The 18,020-nt window shown below is 63.2% G+C and overlaps 2 protein-coding genes across 2 annotated transcripts; one reads left to right on the top strand and one right to left on the bottom strand.

The window, feature by feature from the left end:
- Positions 1–354: 354 nt before the first annotated feature.
- Positions 355–5,217, bottom strand: GDPGP1 (GDP-D-glucose phosphorylase 1). The gene is made up of 2 exons (XM_065412624.1): positions 4,916–5,217; positions 355–2,044 (listed from the first exon to the last, which is right to left on the bottom strand). The coding sequence occupies exons 1-2, from the start codon at positions 5,215–5,217 to the stop codon at positions 778–780; spliced, it is 1,569 nt and encodes a 522-aa protein (XP_065268696.1). The 3' UTR covers positions 355–777.
- A 4,285-nt stretch (positions 5,218–9,502) lies between these two features.
- On the top strand, positions 9,503–16,358 carry CIB1 (calcium and integrin binding 1). Its single transcript, XM_065411811.1, has 7 exons — positions 9,503–9,621; positions 10,973–11,007; positions 12,542–12,644; positions 13,131–13,284; positions 13,656–13,774; positions 13,872–13,960; positions 15,033–16,358. The coding sequence occupies exons 1-7, from the start codon at positions 9,571–9,573 to the stop codon at positions 15,052–15,054; spliced, it is 573 nt and encodes a 190-aa protein (XP_065267883.1). The 5' UTR covers positions 9,503–9,570; the 3' UTR covers positions 15,055–16,358.
- The last annotated feature ends 1,662 nt before the right edge of the window (positions 16,359–18,020 follow it).

Raw genomic sequence — 18,020 nt, 5'->3', positions numbered from 1 at the left:
AGTAGCCTCCTGTATCCAAACTGGGGATCTCTGCAAGGTTAGGGTAGACTCAAGCTCCATCCCTCTGAGCTGGGGGGCCCTGCAGGGTTAGGGTAGATTTCAGCCCCATCTCTCTGAGCTGGGGGGCCCTGCAGGGATACCTATCTATGATGTTTTCAGGGTGCCTGTCATAGTGGCATCTAAGCACTTGAATAAAGTGATAAGCTATGACTGGTACATGCTAGGAGCTGCTCTGTGGAATAGAAAGAGGTCACTGGGACGCAGGCACATTCTGATCAAACTGGCCCTTTACCATGTGCTATTGGAAAGAGAGGGGACAGGAAGCTGCGTGATGCTGCGGTATTTCCAGAGGTGGGGGTTTATTGGCTGATTCACCAGAAACAAGCCAACAGTTCAATCATTAACTAGATCAGGAACTTGGGGGGGGGGTCACACCCCCGCTTTATCTCCCACTCCCAGCACACCGCAGAGCCCCACCTAAACTCACATGGGGCAAGTGAGATTAAGGACAAAGCCCGCCATGGAGATCTTCCTTCGTTTGTTGCCAATGATGCTACAACAGGCCAGTCAGTGTCCCAGAGGGTCCAGTCTGCAGTGCCCGTGGTGACAGTGGTTCAAACAGCAAGGTTGCCTCCATGCTGGATCCTGGAGGCAAATCCAGTCACTCCCTGCTCCCCGACTGCCCCAATGAACGATTCTACAGCAGTTACAAAATACGCAAGAGTGAGACTTGACCCCAGAAAGTGCCACGCCATGTGCAATGCAGAGCCCGTGTGGTTACTCTGTGAGAAGTGTCACCAGCTGGCCTCGGAGCTGTGACAGCTGTGGCTCAGGGAGGAGGTATCTCTGGATGATGTGAATGGCTGCTGTCTCCGTAATGCTCTGGAAGTCCTCGGCAGTTTTGATGGGCAAGTGCCCAGCCAGCTCACAAAGTGCCACATTAAATGCAGCTTCCCCTTTGGACCCAAAGCAGGACCTCCTGGCCCAGATGAGCACCCGGATTCCAGAGCGGGTCTCCGAGTGGGATGGCTCCCCAGGAGCAGTTCCCCGGGTCACAAACACGTTGTGTGCAATCTCTTTATCCACCAGGTAGTCAGTGACTTGGCAGACGTTGTGCGCCAGGGCCCCCAGGCCCTCCCCTTCACTGTAGAACAGGAACCCTGGGGCCGGGACCCCCCGCAGGAAGTGGAAGTTGAGTGTGGGGCACAGGGGTTCGCCTGGGGCAGTCTCAATCAGGAGCTCCCAATCCAGGTAAAACCCATGTAGGTGCAAGTGGTTGACCGAGGCGAAGGCTCCCAGGCTGTTAAACCCAACGCGGAAGCCTGGGTGGGCACTGAGAAGAACCGACTCCAGCCCGAACTGGAGCAGCTCCTGGGTGAGAATCTGAGGCAGGCAGAGTGTGGGGTCTGGAATAAAGAGCACATGTCCAAACTCCAAGGGGCTGACATTAATCACCACTAGGATGCAGTCAGGTGTCCCTGGGAGGTTCGACTCCGGCGGGCCCCCTTGGAACTGAGAGCACCCCCTGCTGGGAGGGTGGGGACTTGGGTCCCTGACCATATGGAAGAGGATTTCCCCTGGTTTGATCTTATTGAAGTGGAATTGCTGGGGGTTGAATTTCTGCCTGACACTCTGGATGTCCTGTGGTTTCCTTCTCTCCAGACCTCTCTGGATGTTCAGCTGGGCCACAAACCGGACATTCCCTGGCAAGATACGGGTCTGCAGCTCCCCCAGGTGATACCTGAACAAACCCAGCTTCATCCTCTCCTCCCAACCGGACTGCAAAGCTCTGTCAAAGCGAGACATGGTGCGGCTTGCTGGCCCCTCTGACCTGCTTCTCCACCAACCAACCCCACACAGAACAAAATCCTCTTCCCCATAAACAAAGTCCTCCGAGCAGGACAGAGCACGGCACTCTGGCTGCTCCTGGGATGGCAACCCCAATGTTTCATGGAGGGCTTGGCTGGCACCCAGGGACACTGCCATGTTAGATGAGCAGCAGCACCTGCTCAGGGCTCCCCTGCAGGCAGCATCTCCAGCCGATCTGAAACAGACAATGGAATAAGCAGAGGCCGTTATGGGGACATGGATAAAGCAAAGAGAAACAGCCCGTCTGTACAAAACGCCAAGGACTCCACTGACAGTGTTACTGCCGCAGAGCGGGGGAGTGCTGACAGTGCAGGTCTGGGAGTCAGGCCGCTGGGTCCTAGTCCCCCATTGAGTGCGCTTCGGCAAGTCCCTTCCCCACCCATCACATGCGGAGAATACTGACCTCCCAGGGGGCTGAAAGGGTTAGTTAGTGTTAGAAGGTGTGTGAGATCCTCTGGTGGAAGGGCAAAGTATTGCCAATGATTGTATCATTGCTACAGCGGGTACTAGGAAAGCAGCCACACCGGCGGAAAAACTCCAGCAGTGCAGGTCCCTGAGAGCAGAGCGCCACGGGCCTCTGTGCTCTTGGCAGTGGCACTGACCCCCAGTCCCATTGAATACAGCCTAGCGCAAGATCTCTGTCCTGCTATCACAGCACTGCCTGGGATCATTCTAGCTACCCCAGAGATGGAGGGATAGCTGAGTGGTTTGAGCATTGGCCTGCTAAACCCAGGGTTGTGAGTTCAGCCCTTGAGGGGGCCACTTAGGGATCTGGGGCAAAAATCAGTACTTGGTCCTGCTAGTGAAGGCAGGGGGCTGGACTCGATGACCTTTCGGGGTCCCTTCCAGTTCTAGGAGATAGGGATATCTCCATATTAAAAAAAGAGATCACCCCTCCCTACATGATTTCCCAAGACAGCTACATAGCATGGGGCCAAGGAAAGGACTGGAAGGTTTGTGAGTGCAGGAGACAGAATCTTCATCAGAGATGGAGCTGGACAATGGAACTCACTGCCCCATGAGAGAAGAGGCTGTGGGCCTTACTGCACTCAGAACTAAACGCAAAACCTATTCCTTATCTTGCAGCCCGGCCCACTGTCTGGCTTCCTGCACAGCACACTCCCCACACATGGACCCAAACAACAACCCTGTAAGCTGATCACCATGCTTCTCCTGAGGCCTGAGGCCTGGGACATAACCCTGGAGACAGGTATTGTTAGTTCTAGTTTTAGATACCAATAAGGGGCTCACACGCTGCAGGACAGGGGCTGTGAGACCCATGCAGAGAGAGACCATGCCCATGGTCGTGCAGGGGCCAGGGCAGTAGACTAGTGTAAGGGAGCCCCGTGTACAGACTCAGGAAGTGCAGGCAATGTACATGTCTGCGGGGTGTTCTCATGATCACACACGTGCTAACAGTTACAGACAGTCCCTCACTCAGACCCTGCCCACCAGCACCGCTCCCCCATGCCCAGCGCTCTGAACAAAGCCCCAGGCTGAACCTCACCGCCGGGCGGGTCTCCCGTCCCACCGCTTCGCCAGCAGCGGCTCAGGCTCCTCCTGTAGCCCCAGCTCCGGCCGCAGCCCGGTGCAGTGAAGGATACTGCTCTGCTAGAAATAGGCTACTTACGGTACTGCGCATGCTCGGTACATCTGCTGAAGCCGCTGCCCTTCACCCTGCCCTTATACCCGCAGGATTCTGCTGACTGCTTTTGACAGGGGTTAAAAAGGGGCAAAGGGGGCGAATCGGAGGAGGAGGGGGGCAGGGTCTGAGCGGGGGGTGCAAGTTGACTGGTCGGGGGGGTCAAGCAGCTGGAGGCAGCAGTAGGAGAGGGGCTAAAAGGAAAATCAGGAATGGGGGGAGGAGGCGGAGTTAAGCCCAGCAGGCAGGCGCTGGCAGAGGGTGACCAAGGGCAAAAGCCGGCACAGGCAGGGGCAGAGGGGGCAGCAGTTACCCCAGTGGCACTGAGACACCACTGCTTGGCAAAATAGTTTGTTGGGGGGGGGGCGAGAGGCTTTTTTATTTGAGCAAACTGGCTTTTTTGTAGCGTCACACGAACTGAGCATGCTCAGTAACATCTGCTGAAGCCACTGCCCTTCACCCTGCCCTTATTAGCCGTAAAAATCTGCTGACTGCTATTTACAGGGGTTAAAAAGGGACAAAGGGGGCGAATCGGAGCAGGGGGGTGCCCAGGGTCGGAGCAGGGGGCGGAAATTGACTGGCCAGGCCTGGGGGGAGGAGCAGGCGTTAAGCTCGTGGTGAGGCGCTGGCAGAGGGTGACAGAGGGCAAAACCCAGCACAGGTGGGGCACAGGGGGTAGCAGTTACCCCAGTGTGACTGAGGGACCCATGATGGCAAAAATGGTGGTGGGCAGAGCAGAGGGGCTTTTTTATTTCCCCTCTCACAGACAGCACCTCTCAGCATCGGCGTCCCAGGGCTGGGTTCTTAAAGGCACAGGCATGCCAATGCCTAGTCAATGCATCCCCTCTTTGTCTGACCTAACCTACTGAGGCTATGTCTACACTACAAATTTCAAAGCGCTGTCGCGGGTGCCAGTGCTCCTGGTAATCCACCTCGATGAGGGGATTAGCTCCGAGCACTGGGACCCGAGCCTGTCCACACTAGCGCTTTAAAGCGCTCAAACTTGCTGCGCTGGGGGGGGGGGGGCTGTGTGTGTGATTTTTCACACCTCTGAGCCAGCGAGTTAGAGCACTTTAACTTGCCAGTGTAGATAATCCCTGAGACTTAATTCAGTGAAACATTTTACACATATCCCCTCAGAAACAAAGAATCCCTTATCACTGTATCTGAATGCATAGAGTCTCCGAGCAGTTTCCCAAGTTGTCTTATCTGCTGCTGGGACACATTCCTACGAGAAGCAGTATCCTTCACTACACCGGCCCAGAGCCGCCACCCACACAATGAAACTCATTTCCTGCCGCTCGGGCCCCGCAGAGCCGCCGATCGCCTGGGCTTTCCGGGCAGCACCCACGCTCCCTCCCAGGCCAGGCTGCGGCAGGGCAGACACAGCCCGCACTTACCGGCCGGCCGGCCGCCTGCGGGAGCCGCTGGTGTCTCCCCGCCTGCCGGGCCCGGGTTTGTCTGCAAATCCCTCGGGACAGTGGCGGAGCAGCGCGGAGATCCCGCGGCCCAGCCCCGGAGGACAGTGGCGGAGTGGCTCCGGGAGGACGGGTGAGGTGTCTCCGCTGCCTTGCCGGGTTCCAAGGTTGGGGCCGGAGGAGGAGACGCTGGAGCTGGTTTCCGCAGCAGCAGGATTTGCTGGTGGAGTGACTCACCGTGCACCTGCAGGCCACACCCCGCTGCTGCCCCTGGGCTCGGCGTCCCATGGAGGCGAGAGAAGGCCAGGCCTGGCTGAGCAGCAGGGAGCTGGAGCGGGATGGCTCCTGGCCGCCCGACCACGAGGGTGCAGAAAGGCCGGGGTAGAAGTTGTGTTTAACCCCAGCGGTTTGCCTTAGGGCGCTGGTTTAGCTCCAGCATCTCCCCCCACCCTCCATGGCAGTGCCAGGCTCACCAACAACACCGCCACAGTGGTCCCGGCAACACCCAGCACCCAGAGAACAGCACCCAGCAGCACCCGGAGAACAGCGCCCGGCAGCACCCAGCACCCAGAGAACCGTCCCGGCGCTGGAGGTCCCGGGCAGTGCTCAGCACACGGCGCGCTCTGTGCTGGTATTATTTGTACTCTGACAGTGCTCACAACATGGCGGGTACCGTGTGTCCCAGCTCACCCTGCCCCTCGCACACGGTGCCAGGCTCCCAGGAGCAGAACGATTGGCTGCGGCACCGAGAACAAGCCTGCGTTGGGAAGGGACCTAGAGGGCTTTGCCAACTTCACACATGGCAGAGCGGGGTCACGTCACCCACCACGGACAGCTGATGGGGCGGTGGGCACCAGTGCTCAGTGGGAGAGGGGAACAGCTCCCAGCATGCCCTGCTCGGGAGTAGGGCCGGCTCCAGGGTTTTGGCCGCCCCAAGCAGGCGGGGAAAAAAAAAAAAAAAAAAAGCCGCGATCGCGATCTGCGGCGGCAATTCAGCGGGAGGTCCTTCGCTCCGAGCGGGAGTGAGGGACCGTCTGCCGAATTGCTGCCGAATACCTGGATGTGCCGCCCCTCTCCGGAGCGGCCGCCCCAAGCATCTGCTTGCCAGGCTGATGCCTGGAGCCGGCCCTGCTCGGGAGGGGGGGCACAGATCCCAGCATGACTTATGAGGAGAGGCTGAGGGAACTGGGATTGTTTAGTCTGCAGAAGAGAAGAATGAGGGGGGATTTGATAGCTGCTTTTAACTACCTGAAAGGGGGTTCCAAAGAGGATGGATCTAGACTGTTCTCAGTGGTACCGGATGACAGAACAAGGAGCAATGGTCTCAAGCTGCAGTGGGGGAGGTCTAGCAGGGCCGGCTTTAGCGAGAGCGGGGCCCAATTCCTGGGGGCGGGGCTTGCTGCAAGCCCCGCCCCCAGGAATCGAGCCGCGCTCCGGCCGGGGTTGCCGGGCTTGGGTCCGACCCGGAGCCGCGCCGCGGGGGCCGGGCCGGAGCCGCAGCCGGGCCGCGCCGCGGGGGCCGAGCCGCGGGGACCGGACCGAACCGTAGCTGGGCCAGAGCCGGAGCTGGGCCGCGGGGACCAGGCCGGGCCGGAGCCGCGCCGCTGGGGCCGGGCCGGGCCGGGCCGGACCCGACCCGAGCCGCGCCGCGGGGGCCAGGCCGGGCCAGACCCGAGCCGCGGGGGCTGGAGCCGGGCCGCACCGCGGGAGCCGGGCCGCGCCGCGGGGGCCGAGCCGGAGCCGCCCCGCGGGGACCAGGCCGGGCCGGAGCCGCAGCCGCAGCCGCAGCCGTGCCGCGGGGACCGGGCCGGGCCGGAGCCGCGCCGCGGGGACCGGGCCGGGCCGGAGCCGCACCGCGGGGGCCGGGCCGGACCCGAGCCACGCCGCGCCGTGGGGGCCGGGCTGGAACCAAGCCGGGCCACAGCCGCTGGGGCCTGCGTGCTCAGCGGGATCGGGCCGCGCCTCCCCAGAGCCCTTCTCGCGCCCCTACCACGCCAGCTTACCTGGTGCTGCCGGCCCGCCCCTGCTTCTTTTCAGACTTCCCGCGAAGCAGTTGAGGGGGCGGAGGGGGCGGAGCGTTCAGGGGAGGGGAGGAGGGGGAAGTGAGCTGAGGGCGGGGTGGAGAGCTGCAGCGCGGGGCCCTCGCAGCGCGGGGCCCAATTCAGCCGAGTCGGCCGAATCGGCCTAAAGCCGGCCCTGAGGTCTAGGTTGGATGTTAGGAAACACTTTTTCACTAGGAGGGTGGTGAAGCACTGGAATGGGTTACCTAGGGAGGTGGTGGAATCTCCTTCCTTAGAGGTTTTTAAGGTCAGGCTTGACAAACCCCTGACTGGGATGATTTAGTTGGGGATTGGTCCTGCTTTGAGCAGGGGGTTGGACTAAAATGATGCTATGCCCCACTCCGAGGCAGGGCCGGCGCCAGGCACCAGCGTAGCAAGCAAGTGCCTGGGATGGCCAATGAAGAGGGGGGCGGCATGTCCGGCCATTTGGTGGCAATTCGGCGGTGGGGCCGTCACTCCCTCTCGGAGCGAAGGACTTGCCGCCGTAGAATGAAGCGGCGCTAGAGCTGCCGCCGATTGCAATCGCGGCACCCCCCCCCCCCCCCGCGCTTGGGGCAGCAAAAACGCTAGAGCCGGCCCTGCTCTGAGGGGAGGGGGACACAGCTCCCAGCATGCCACGCTCTGGGGGGGGAGTAGGGTGACCAGATGTCCTGATTTTATAGGGACAGTCCTGATATTTGGGGATTTTTCTTATATAGGTGCCTTTTACCCCCCCCCCCCCACCACCACACACACACACGCTATCCTGATTTTTCATACTTGCTGTCCGGTCACCCTAGGGGAGGGGGGCACAGCTCCCAGCATGCCCCGCTCCAGGCACTGTGAGGGTTGGGGGGCACAGCTCCCAGCATGCCCCGCTCCGGGCACTGTGGAGGTGGGGGGCACAGCTCCCAGCATGCCCCGCTCCGGGCACTGGGGGGGTTGGGGGACACAGCTCCCAGCATGCCCCGCTCCGGGCACTGCGGGGTTGGGGGGCACAGCTCCCAGCATGCCCCGCTCCGGGCACTGGGGGGGTTGGGGGGCACAGCTCCCAGCATGCCCCGCTCCGGGCACTGCGGGGGTGGGGGGCACAGCTCCCAGCATGCCCCGCTCCGGGCACTGGGGGGGTTGGGGGGCACAGCTCCCAGCATGCCCCGCTCCGGGCACTGGGGGAGTTGGGGGGCACAGCTCCCAGCATGCCCCGCTCCGGGCACTGGGGGAGTTGGGGGGCACAGCTCCCAGCATGCCCCGCTCCGGGCACTGGGGAGATTGGGGGGCACAGCTCCCAGCATGCCCCGCTCCGGGCACTGGGGGGGGTTGGGGGGCACAGCTCCCAGCACGCCCCGCTCCGGGCACTGGGGGGGGGTGGGGGGCACAGCTCCCAGCACGCCCCGCTCCGGGCACTGTGGGGGTGGGGGGCACAGCTCCCAGCACGCCCCGCTCCGGGCACTGGGGGAGTTGGGGGGCACAGCTCCCAGCACGCCCCGCTCCGGGCACTGGGGGAGTTGGGGGGCACAGCTCCCAGCATGCCCCGCTCCGGGCACTGTGGGGGTGGGGGGCACAGCTCCCAGCACGCCCCGCTCCGGGCACTGGGGGAGTTGGGGGGCACAGCTCCCAGCACGCCCCGCTCCGGGCACTGGGGGAGTTGGGGGGCACAGCTCCCAGCACGCCCCGCTCCGGGCACTGGGGGAGTTGGGGGGCACAGCTCCCAGCACGCCCCGCTCCGGGCACTGGGGGAGTTGGGGGGCACAGCTCCCAGCACGCCCCGCTCCGGGCACTGTGGGGGTGGGGGGCACAGCTCCCAGCACGCCCCGCTCCGGGCACTGGGGGAGTTGGGGGGCACAGCTCCCAGCATGCCCCGCTCCGGGCACTGTGGGGGTGGGGGGCACAGCTCCCAGCACGCCCCGCTCCGGGCACTGGGGGAGTTGGGGGGCACAGCTCCCAGCATGCCCCGCTCCGGGCACTGGGAGGGTTGGGGGGCACAGCTCCCAGCATGCCCCGCTCCGGGCACTGGGGGAGTTGGGGGGCACAGCTCCCAGCATGCCCCGCTCCGGGCACTGGGGGAGTTGGGGGGCACAGCTCCCAGCACGCCCCGCTCCGGGCACTGGGAGGGTTGGGGGGCACAGCTCCCAGCACGCCCCGCTCCGGGCACTGGGGGGGTGGGGGGCACAGCTCCCAGCACGCCCCGCTCCGGGCACTGGGGGAGTTGGGGGGCACAGCTCCCAGCATGCCCCGCTCCGGGCACTGGGGGAGTTGGGGGGCACAGCTCCCAGCATGCCCCGCTCCGGGCACTGGGGGGGTGGGGGGCACAGCTCCCAGCATGCCCCGCTCCGGGCACTGGGGGAGTTGGGGGGCACAGCTCCCAGCATGCCCCGCTCCGGGCACTGGGGGGGTGGGGGGCACAGCTCCCAGCATGCCCCGCTCCGGGCACTGGGGGAGTTGGGGGGCACAGCTCCCAGCATGCCCCGCTCCGGGCCTGCTTTGGGAGGCCGTTGCCCTTTAAGCCGTGGGCGTTGCCATGGAGCAGTTTCCTGGAGACGGTGACAGGACGTCCCGGGCAGACGGAAAGTGACGGAGTTGCGGAAGGTGGGTCCGGGCCGCCATGGGGGGTTCGGCCAGTCAGCTGCCGCGGGACCTGCTCGGCGAGTACCAGGTGCCGCCCCCCCCCCGCGTCCCCTTCCCCCTCCCGGGCCGGCCTGGCCCCCTCCTATCCCCCCCCCCCGGCCGGGCTGGCCCCCTCCTGCCCCCCTTCCCCCTCCCGGCGGGACCGCCCCCCCCCAGCGTCCCCCTCCCGGGCCGACCTGGCCCCCTCCTACCCCCCCCCGGCCTGGCTGGCCTGGCCCCCTCCTGCCCCCCTTCCCCCTCCCGGCGGGACCGCCCCCCCCCCCAGCGTCCCCCTCCCGGGCCGACCTGGCCCCCTCCTACCCCCCCCCCGGCCTGGCTGGCCTGGCCCCCTCCTACCCCCCCCCCGGCCGGGCTGGCCCCCTCCTGCCCCCCTTCCCCCTCCCGGCGGGACTGCCCCCCCCCCCAGCGTCCCCCTCCCGGGCCGACCTGGCCCCCTCCTGCCCCCCTTCCCCCTCCCGGCGGGACTGCCCCCCCCCCCCGAGCGTCCCCCTCCCGGGCCGGACTGCCCCTGCCCCCGCCTCCCCTCTGAGCGCTCCCTCTTCCCCCCCCCCCCGAGCGCGCTCTCCCCGGCCGGACTGCCCCCCCCCCCCAGTGTCCCCTTCCCCCTCCCGGGCCGGCCTGGCCCCCTCCTACCCCCCCCCGGCCGGGCTGGCCCCCTCCTGCCCCCCTTCCCCCTCCCGGCGGGACTGCCCCCCCCCGAGCTTCCCCCTCCCGGGCCGGACTGCCCCGCCCCCCCTCCTCCCCTCTGAGCGCTCCCCCTTTCCCCCCCCCGAGCGTGCTCTCCCCGGCCGGACTGCCCCCCCCCCCCCAGCGTCCCCTTCCCTCTCCCGGGCCGGGCTGGCCCCCTCCTGCCCCCCTTCCCCCGCCCGGCCGGGCTGGCCCCCTCCTGCCCCCCTTCCCCCGCCCGGCCGGGCTGGCCCCCTCCTGCCCCCCTTCCCCCGCCCGGCGGGACTGCCCCCCCCCGAGCGTCCCCCTCCCGGGCCGGCCTGGCCCCCTCCTGCCCCCCCAAGCGTCCCCCTCCCGGGCCGGCCTGCCCTCTGAGTGCTCCCCCTTCCCCCCCCCGAGCGCGCTCCCCCCGGCCGGACTGCCCACCCCACCCCCCAGCGTCCCCTTCCCCCTCCCGGGCCGGCCTGGCCCCCTCCTGCCCCCCCCCTTCCCCCACGGCCGGCCTGGCCCGGCCCCCGCACTCCCCCCCAGCGATTGCTCTGCTGGGTCTGCAGGCTGGGGTACCCCTCGCCCCCCCCGCTGTGGCAGGCGCTGCCTCGTCCCTCCAGTGCTCTGCGGCGGTGGGACCCCGTGGGGGGGTCCGGGCAGTGCTGGCGCTGAGAGCCCCCCTCAGCCGAGCTGCAGGGATAACTTTCCCCTTCTCTCTTTCCCAGGAGCTGACCTTCCTGACCAAGCAGGAGATCTTGCTGTAAGCACCCCTCGGGCTGGCTTTCTTCTGGGCCCCACACACTGCTCAGGGCTAGTGCTGAGCTGTGGGGCCAGGTCGATACATGAGGGGGCAGGTCAGATGCTGGCCCTTCGGGTAGCAGCCCCAGTCCCCATGGGGAGGGGGAGAGTCATTGCAGAGCTCCATGGGGAGGGGTCTACGAGGAGCTGGGCCCAGACCGGACATTGCTGCTCCTGGACCGTGAGGGGCAGCAGTAGAGGCCCCAGAGCGCAGCTGGGCTCTAGGGCTGAGCACAAGCTCGACGGTCTCTGCTAGGTCACCTGTAGGCCCTTCCTGGCGGACAGTGAGACGGTTACACGAGAAACAGTCTCTGATTCAAACAGTGCTGCCCTGCTGCCCCCCAGCATGGGGGCTGCTGCCCCAGGGAAACCCAGGTGGTAGTAGGGCCCTAGAGCCAGAGTCGCCTTAACCTGCTTGTACTCTGACTGGCATTCCCCCGCCCCCTGAGTGCAAGAGGCAGTGCAGGGGTACTTTGCTCCAAGTTGCTGGGGTGTTGGCATCTGTTGCACTGCACTCTGAGGTGGGTGCAGGTGGCTATGGGAGCATGGCCTAGGGGTCATGCGTCCCAGCCCCGGTGCTTGCAAAGGGGGGAGGAGTGTGGTGCAGCAGTGGGCAGTGGCCAGGTAGCGCTTCCCTTCTGAACTGGAGCCTCTTCCTGCTCTTGTTCCCCATGTTGGTGTGTTCCCTGGCACAAGGGCCCTTTGAACCCGGCACTCTGTGCGCTGGACTTTGCTTCAGGGTGTGGTGGCTTCTTGGTGTTTCTAGCCTGCTGCTCTCTGGGGTGTCTGGTTTTACTGGCTGCGTTGATGGGCTGCTTGAGGCGAAGAAGGAAAAATAAGATTTCCAGGCTGGGCTGTGTCAGCGTCTGCCCTGCTGGTGCTGTGATGCTGTAGCTGCGAATGTCCATGGGCTGCGCAGGGCCTTGCCGAATGCCGCTTTGCTGCGTTTGACGCTGTTGGTACACACCCAGCCTAGCCTGGTTGCTAGTGGCACCCTGGCTGAGAGCGAGTAATGCAATGTGTGCCTGGCCCAGGCAGCTCGTCCTGCACGGGAGTCCTGTGTGCAGATGTTACTGCTGCTACCTGCTGTGTGTCCCTTCCTGGCATCCACCCAGCACTGTAACCACTGCAGCCAGCCTGGCATAGGCTAGTGTCTGAGTGCCACCCTGTAATAGGACAGGTGTGGGGCAGGGGGATCACAGTGTGGTGTGTCTAGGAGCTGGCACAGGAGGCAGCTGCGGATGCTGTGGTGCCTGTAGAGGGCTGGCCGGCCGGGGACTGATTGGCTAACACTGTTCCTCCTCCCTCACCCCTTGTTTGCGTCAGGGTGTTGTTTCTGGTGCAGCATGGGGAGTGTGCTCAGGGCTGGGGAATAGTCACCTCTCCAGGCAGCTCTGGGGAAGAATTACCCTGGCAGGCCCCCAGCTAAGCTCAGCAGCCTCTGTCCCAGACCGTTAGCAGCTCTGCCATGCTCTAATTGTTCTTGTCTCCCAAAGCGCCCACAAGAGATTCAGTGAGCTGCTGTCAAAGGAGGAGAGGGAGAGTATCCTGCAGAAAAGAGTCCCCAAGAGCAAGATCCTCACACTACCTGAACTGAGGGTATGGTGCACACCCCTGCTGCTTAACCTCCCCCTCCCACCCAGCCCTAGGAGGAACCAGGTCAGTCCCACTGATCTCTTGGTTCTGGGCCAAGGCTTGACTCCTGGCTGTGGGCAGCTGCCATTCGTTTTGGGTGTGCTCTGCAATCGGGGAGGCGGTTCCAGTCATGGTGCGCTTGCTCCACTTCCCGTTCCCCGCTGAGCTGCCAGGGCTGTGGGAAGAGGTGTCGGTCACCATGGTGCCCAGCTTCCCAGGCCACGCAGGTGCTGCAGGCACCTGATGGCAGGGGGCTAACCAGCAGCAAATGGAATTGCCCAGGAAGTTCTGAGGGTCTCTGCACAATCAGGGATTTTAAGGCTGGAAGGGACCATTGTGATCATCTGCCTGACCCCTCTGGAACCCCCACTGAGCTAGAGCAGAACTGCCCTGCTGCTGCTGGGAAGTCCTGGTGCCTTAGTCCAGTGGTGATTCCCCATGTGTTGACAGGCAAACCCGTTCCAGGACCAGATCTGCCGGGTCTTCTCCACCTCAGAGGATGGGGATGGCAGCATGTCCTTCGAAGACTTCCTCGACATGCTGAGCGTCTTCAGCGACTCAGCCACTTCGGAGATCAAATCCCACTACGCCTTCCGCATCTTCGGTAGAGATCAGCCAGGCCCCGGGGTGAATGCTCTGCTTCGCCAGTCCCTCTGTGCAGAGCAGGGCTGGGGGGGGAGGGGGGGCTGCTCTCACGGAGGGGGTCACGTCAGGAACTTGCTGTCCATGGGTGACTTTGCCCAGCTGCAGTCTGAGGTGCTTGGAGCAGGTTGTGGTGTTAGCCAGCCCTACCCCAGCAAAGGGCTCCAATGGGGAGGCTGCGAGGCCCCCAGGGCAAGCCTGAGGCCCAGCCAAGAACCCCCTCTCTGGGAGCACTCCTGCTTATGAATCTCCTGTGTCGCTAGGCCACAGCCATGGAAACAGGGTCTCATGGGCAAGTGCCTCTGATGGTAACCTGGACGTTTCCCCCCAAAGATTTTGACAATGACGGGACCCTGGACAGGAAGGACCTGGAGAAGCTGGTGAACTGCCTGACAGGGGAAGGAGACGAGACTAGGCTGAGTGAGTCAGAGATGGACCAGCTCATCCAGAACGTGAGTCTGTGGGGCTTGGCCAGGAGGGCTTGCTGGACCTGCTGTGTGGGGCTGCTCAAGCAGGCTTTGAGAGCTGGTGTTTCCCTTTCCCTGACAGATCCTGGAGGAGTCCGATATTGACAAGGATGGGACCATTAACCTCTCTGAGTTCCAGCATGTCATTTCTCGATCACCAGACTTTGCCAGGTACCTCTGTCTCAACTGCTTGCTGCAGTGTCTGACTGGAGAAAATCCAGTGCTTGCTAGGCAGGGAAAGCTAGCCAGTGGGTGGAATGGAGGTTTGCTTAACTCTCTGCGCAGAGTGGACACAGATCTCCCAGCTGGTAGCAGGGCTAAAAGCGCAGACGTAGCGGGGAGCTGCTCTAAAAAGTCTCCTATAACAGTGAAGAAACCTTTGCCTATCTCTAGCCCTGTCCACTGAGGCCTTGCAATGCTCGGGGAACACTTCCTAAGCACCTGAGTCCCAGTTCAATGGGGCTGTGGCTCCTGACCCCTTCCTAGCGAGCTGTATTGTGGCAGTGCCTAGATGCTCCACTCATTTGTCTGATCTCCAGCCCCTTCTGCCGGGAGCTGTAATGTAAGCACAGAGCCAGTGCCTGCCCGAGGAGCTCGCAGACAGAACGCAGCTGGCGGAGCGGGAGGAAGGGCTGTTCTGTCCATGCTGCAGGTGGGGCAGGGAGCGACTCGCCAGAGTTACACAGGGAGGCTGTAGCAGAGCTGGGAGTAGAATCCATGGCTCCAAATCCCAGGCCAGTCTCGTTACCACCGGCCCATCCTTCCTGCTTCGCAAACAGAACGAGTGCCGCCTGGCCGCAGCAGGGCCTTCTCCTTTCACGGGGGGACAGAGGCACAGGCTTTGCTTGCCTACAGTCACACCATGGCAGCAGGAGAACCCAGCTCTCCCGTCTTCTAGTCCTGAGCCTCACGCACCAGACTGCCCCCCTGCCCCATTCCAGGGCTCACGCGCCCCCTTCCCTGGCCGCTCGACTCCTAGCTTGTTTCTTTGCTAGCTTGATGGGGGCTGTCTGACCATGCTCAGGGTATCCAGGGCGCCCCCCCCTCGAGCCATTGGCAGGAGACGTCCAGAATCGTGTCTCTTAAACACCAGCTGCATTCTGCTTGGGTCTGCCATGTCCCCTCTGAGCGCCTTTCACGCCATGTTACATACAGCCCTTCCCATGCCCAGCACTGGAGCCTCCAGCGAGTAGCTCCCCTATGGCACAGCATGAGAATGGGCTGGTCACTGTGTCTCTTTCAGTTCCTTCAAGATCGTGCTGTGATGGCGCCACGTCCCTTCAATCGGAGGCATCCTGTGGCTGGCTGTCCCTTCCTAGCCTGTCGGCTCTGCACCATCTCTGCGCAGTGGCTGGATCCTGCCCCTTCTGGCAAACCGATGCAATAATATTGGTGACTCCAGGATCGTGCTCGGAGCACTCCTTCCATAGTGCCTTATGCAGGGCTCCACGGGGCAAGGCCTCTCCTGCCCAGGATGCTGTGCCTCCTGTGCTCTTCTTGGTCTGCAGGGTCCTTAATGCAGCTGCCTTGTGCTTCCAACAAACTCCTGGCCCACGGAGACGACAGGTCCCAGCCTGTCAAGCCGTACCTGGATGAGAGCAGAGGCTGCTGGGATCAGCATGGCACAAAACATGCTGGGATCTCTAGTCTCCATGGGCTATATTTTCATGGGCTTACTCCTATGCAAACCAGGTGCAGTCCTCTGGGCCTGCCCTGGACATCCTGAGCTGGAGAGGGGAACTCCTGCTGGGGCCCGGTGATAATCCAGGGCTCACCCTCCCGAGCTTCTCTTTGTGCCTTCCACGAGCAAACTGGCAGCTAGGACTCCGGCAAGAGCCCCTGAGGATGCACCAGGCCTGGCTGGCTCCCCGAGGGGGTCAGGCAAAGGGATGTAGCACAAGGGGCTTCTTTTACTATGCAATAATGTAACTGGCACCTTAAAATGCTGCTGTCCAGGGTGTTTCTGTAACTTCTCTGTCCATTTCCCAACTCCTTCTCGTTGGACCACGCACAGCTTTCTGCTCAGCCAGAGTCTGTGGGGGGTGGGGTGTCCTGGCAGGCCTGGCACAGGCCACAGCATTCACAGGGCTGGCAGCGGGCAGGGCCACAGCTGAGAACTGACTTTTAAAGCTTCCGCCTGTGCTGCTCCCAGTCTGCCCTGCCCTGGGAGTCCGTGTCTGCTGGTGCTGTACCTCCCTTCCCGAAGCAGCAGCTGATTCCTGTTGTCAGGCACCCTGGCCCAGGGTCCTTCCCCTGCTAGTCAGCTGCCGCAGGCCAGGGGAAGGCAATGGCCCTCAGGCAGAACGCTCCACTCTGCGGTCCCACCCTGCCTGCTGCTACCTGACACAGTGCTAGTGCCTGGCTGGGGAGCAAAGACTCAGGGTGTTTTTTTTTTCTTTTCTTTTCTTTCTTTCTACCCTTTCTTACACATGGTAAAGCAGCTGGCTTCCCTGTGCCACTCTGCTGGGCACTCCCCCACCGTGGGAGGGAGGGAGGGCCTGCAGTACTCTGCACGGGGCGGGGGGCTGCTTGGCCATGTATGGAGAATGAATAAAGAGCTGGAGTCTTATGCTGGTGTGTGTGTGTGTGCGCAGAGAACTGATGGCTCTGCAGGGAGACGTGTGGGGTCGGTTTCCCCACCCCCTGGGTTATGGCTCTGGGCAGCCTGCAGCAACCTGCCATCACCTGGAACACTTGAGGGGGCAGTGCTGCCTCCTGGGCTGGATGTGTCGGGCCAGAGGCTAGTCTCTCCTGCCCCATCATTAGGGGAGGGGGTTAATAAATAAATTAATGGAGATATCCTCTCTCCTAGAGCTGGAAGGGACCTTGAAAGGTCATTGAGTCCAGCCCCCTGCCTTCACTAGCAGGACCAAGTACTAGATTTTGCACCAGATCCCTAAGTGGCCCCCTCAAGGATTGAACTCACAACCCTGGGTTTAGCAGGCCAATGCTCAAACCACTGAGCTAACCCTCCACCCCTGCTGCTGCCCTCCCTGGGGTTACTGGGCCCCGAGTCCTCTCCCTCCCTTCACTGTTCCTATTACATCTCCCTCCCCCTCCAGGAGCCCATTGACAGCTCAGTGATTCCCCCCACCAGCTAGGGGCCTTTTCAACGTAGCGAAGGGATTGGGGGGCTCTTCCCTGTCCCGTGTGGTGCACGAGGCCCTGGGATCCAGCTGGCTGCGGGGTGCTGGCGGAGAACAGTGCAGAGCTCCAGCCTGTGGTGTGATCCTGCGGTGCCTTATGGGCCATGGGTCCCTCTCGCTAACAGCACCGCCACGCACTTACGGCCTGTGGTGCCCCACAGCCAGCCAGCCCACAGGATCTGTGCGCAGTGCTGCCATGGGGGTGCGGCCAGGGGAGCTGGAGAGCTGTAAAAGCACCAAATGCTGCTGCCCTGCCACGGAGCTGCAGCTCTGGGGCCTGGCGTTAGGGGCAGCGCCCAGCTCAGCGGCCAGGCCCAGGCAAACCAAATGGGGGCATTTGGCTGAAAGGAGGTTTGAAACAGAACATATAGCCTTTCGTTACCACGACATCACTACACATGAACGTTGCCACGGCCTTATAGGTCAGCCAAGGCTGGCCGGTCAGCTGTAGCCCGTACGTGACCCCTAACGTTTCACGAGAGCTCATTTAAACTCAGCTTCTGGGAGCAGCTCCTGCCCCGCTTGCCGAGAGCCGCAGGCCCTGGGCACAGCTCCTCGCACTCTGGCTCGTCACCGGAGTACTTGCAGCTTGGGATGAGTAAGGTCTCAGCTCCGCCCGGGAGCCACCGCCAGCTCCCTGGAGAACCCCCTGGGAGGTAGGCGGTTCTCAGCCGCTGGGGAGAAGAGACCACATCTGCCAGCGTGTTTCCCAGCTGGTTGCTGAGAGCCGAGCACGGGGGAGATAGGACAGGAGTGTGGTCGAGCAACAACACACCCTTCTGCCCCATCCCCCTCCCCCCCGGTGGCTCCTGTCACTCCCAGCTGCCCCAGGCCTCTCCACCACCACTCCTCCCCCGTGCGGGTCAAGCCCATTCATCCTCCCGCTCGCTGCCCAGAGCCCAGCCGGGCCTGTCTCCCTGCTCTCCACTCTGAAGGCATGACGAAGTGGGACTGTTCTTAATGTTTCCCCTAATGCTGTGTGGGTGCCTCAGTTTCCCTTGTGCATTTCTTAAGCCTCTAGGTGGTGGGATAAAGGCCAGTGTGCATAAGTCACCAACCCTCTGTCTCCCTGGCAACAAATGGCT

This window comes from Emys orbicularis, chromosome 10, assembly GCF_028017835.1.
Source record: "Emys orbicularis isolate rEmyOrb1 chromosome 10, rEmyOrb1.hap1, whole genome shotgun sequence".
Lineage (NCBI taxonomy): Eukaryota > Metazoa > Chordata > Testudines > Emydidae > Emys > Emys orbicularis.
The sequence above is the reverse complement of the archived record's forward strand: the minus strand, read 5'-3'. Positions and strand labels throughout refer to the sequence as shown.

Coding starts and splice junctions, on each gene's coding strand:
- GDPGP1 (XM_065412624.1), bottom strand. CDS start 5,217: ATGGGACGCCGAGCCCAGGGGCAGCAGCGGGGTGTGGCCTGCAGGTGC. Junction 2,045..4,915: donor CTCCCGCAGGCGGCCGGCCG/GCCGGTAAGTGC, acceptor TGTCTGTTTCAG/ATCGGCTGGAGATGCTGCCT.
- CIB1 (XM_065411811.1), top strand. CDS start 9,571: ATGGGGGGTTCGGCCAGTCAGCTGCCGCGGGACCTGCTCGGCGAGTAC. Junction 9,622..10,972: donor ACCTGCTCGGCGAGTACCAG/GTGCCGCCCCCC, acceptor TCTCTTTCCCAG/GAGCTGACCTTCCTGACCAA. Junction 11,008..12,541: donor ACCAAGCAGGAGATCTTGCT/GTAAGCACCCCT, acceptor TGTCTCCCAAAG/CGCCCACAAGAGATTCAGTG.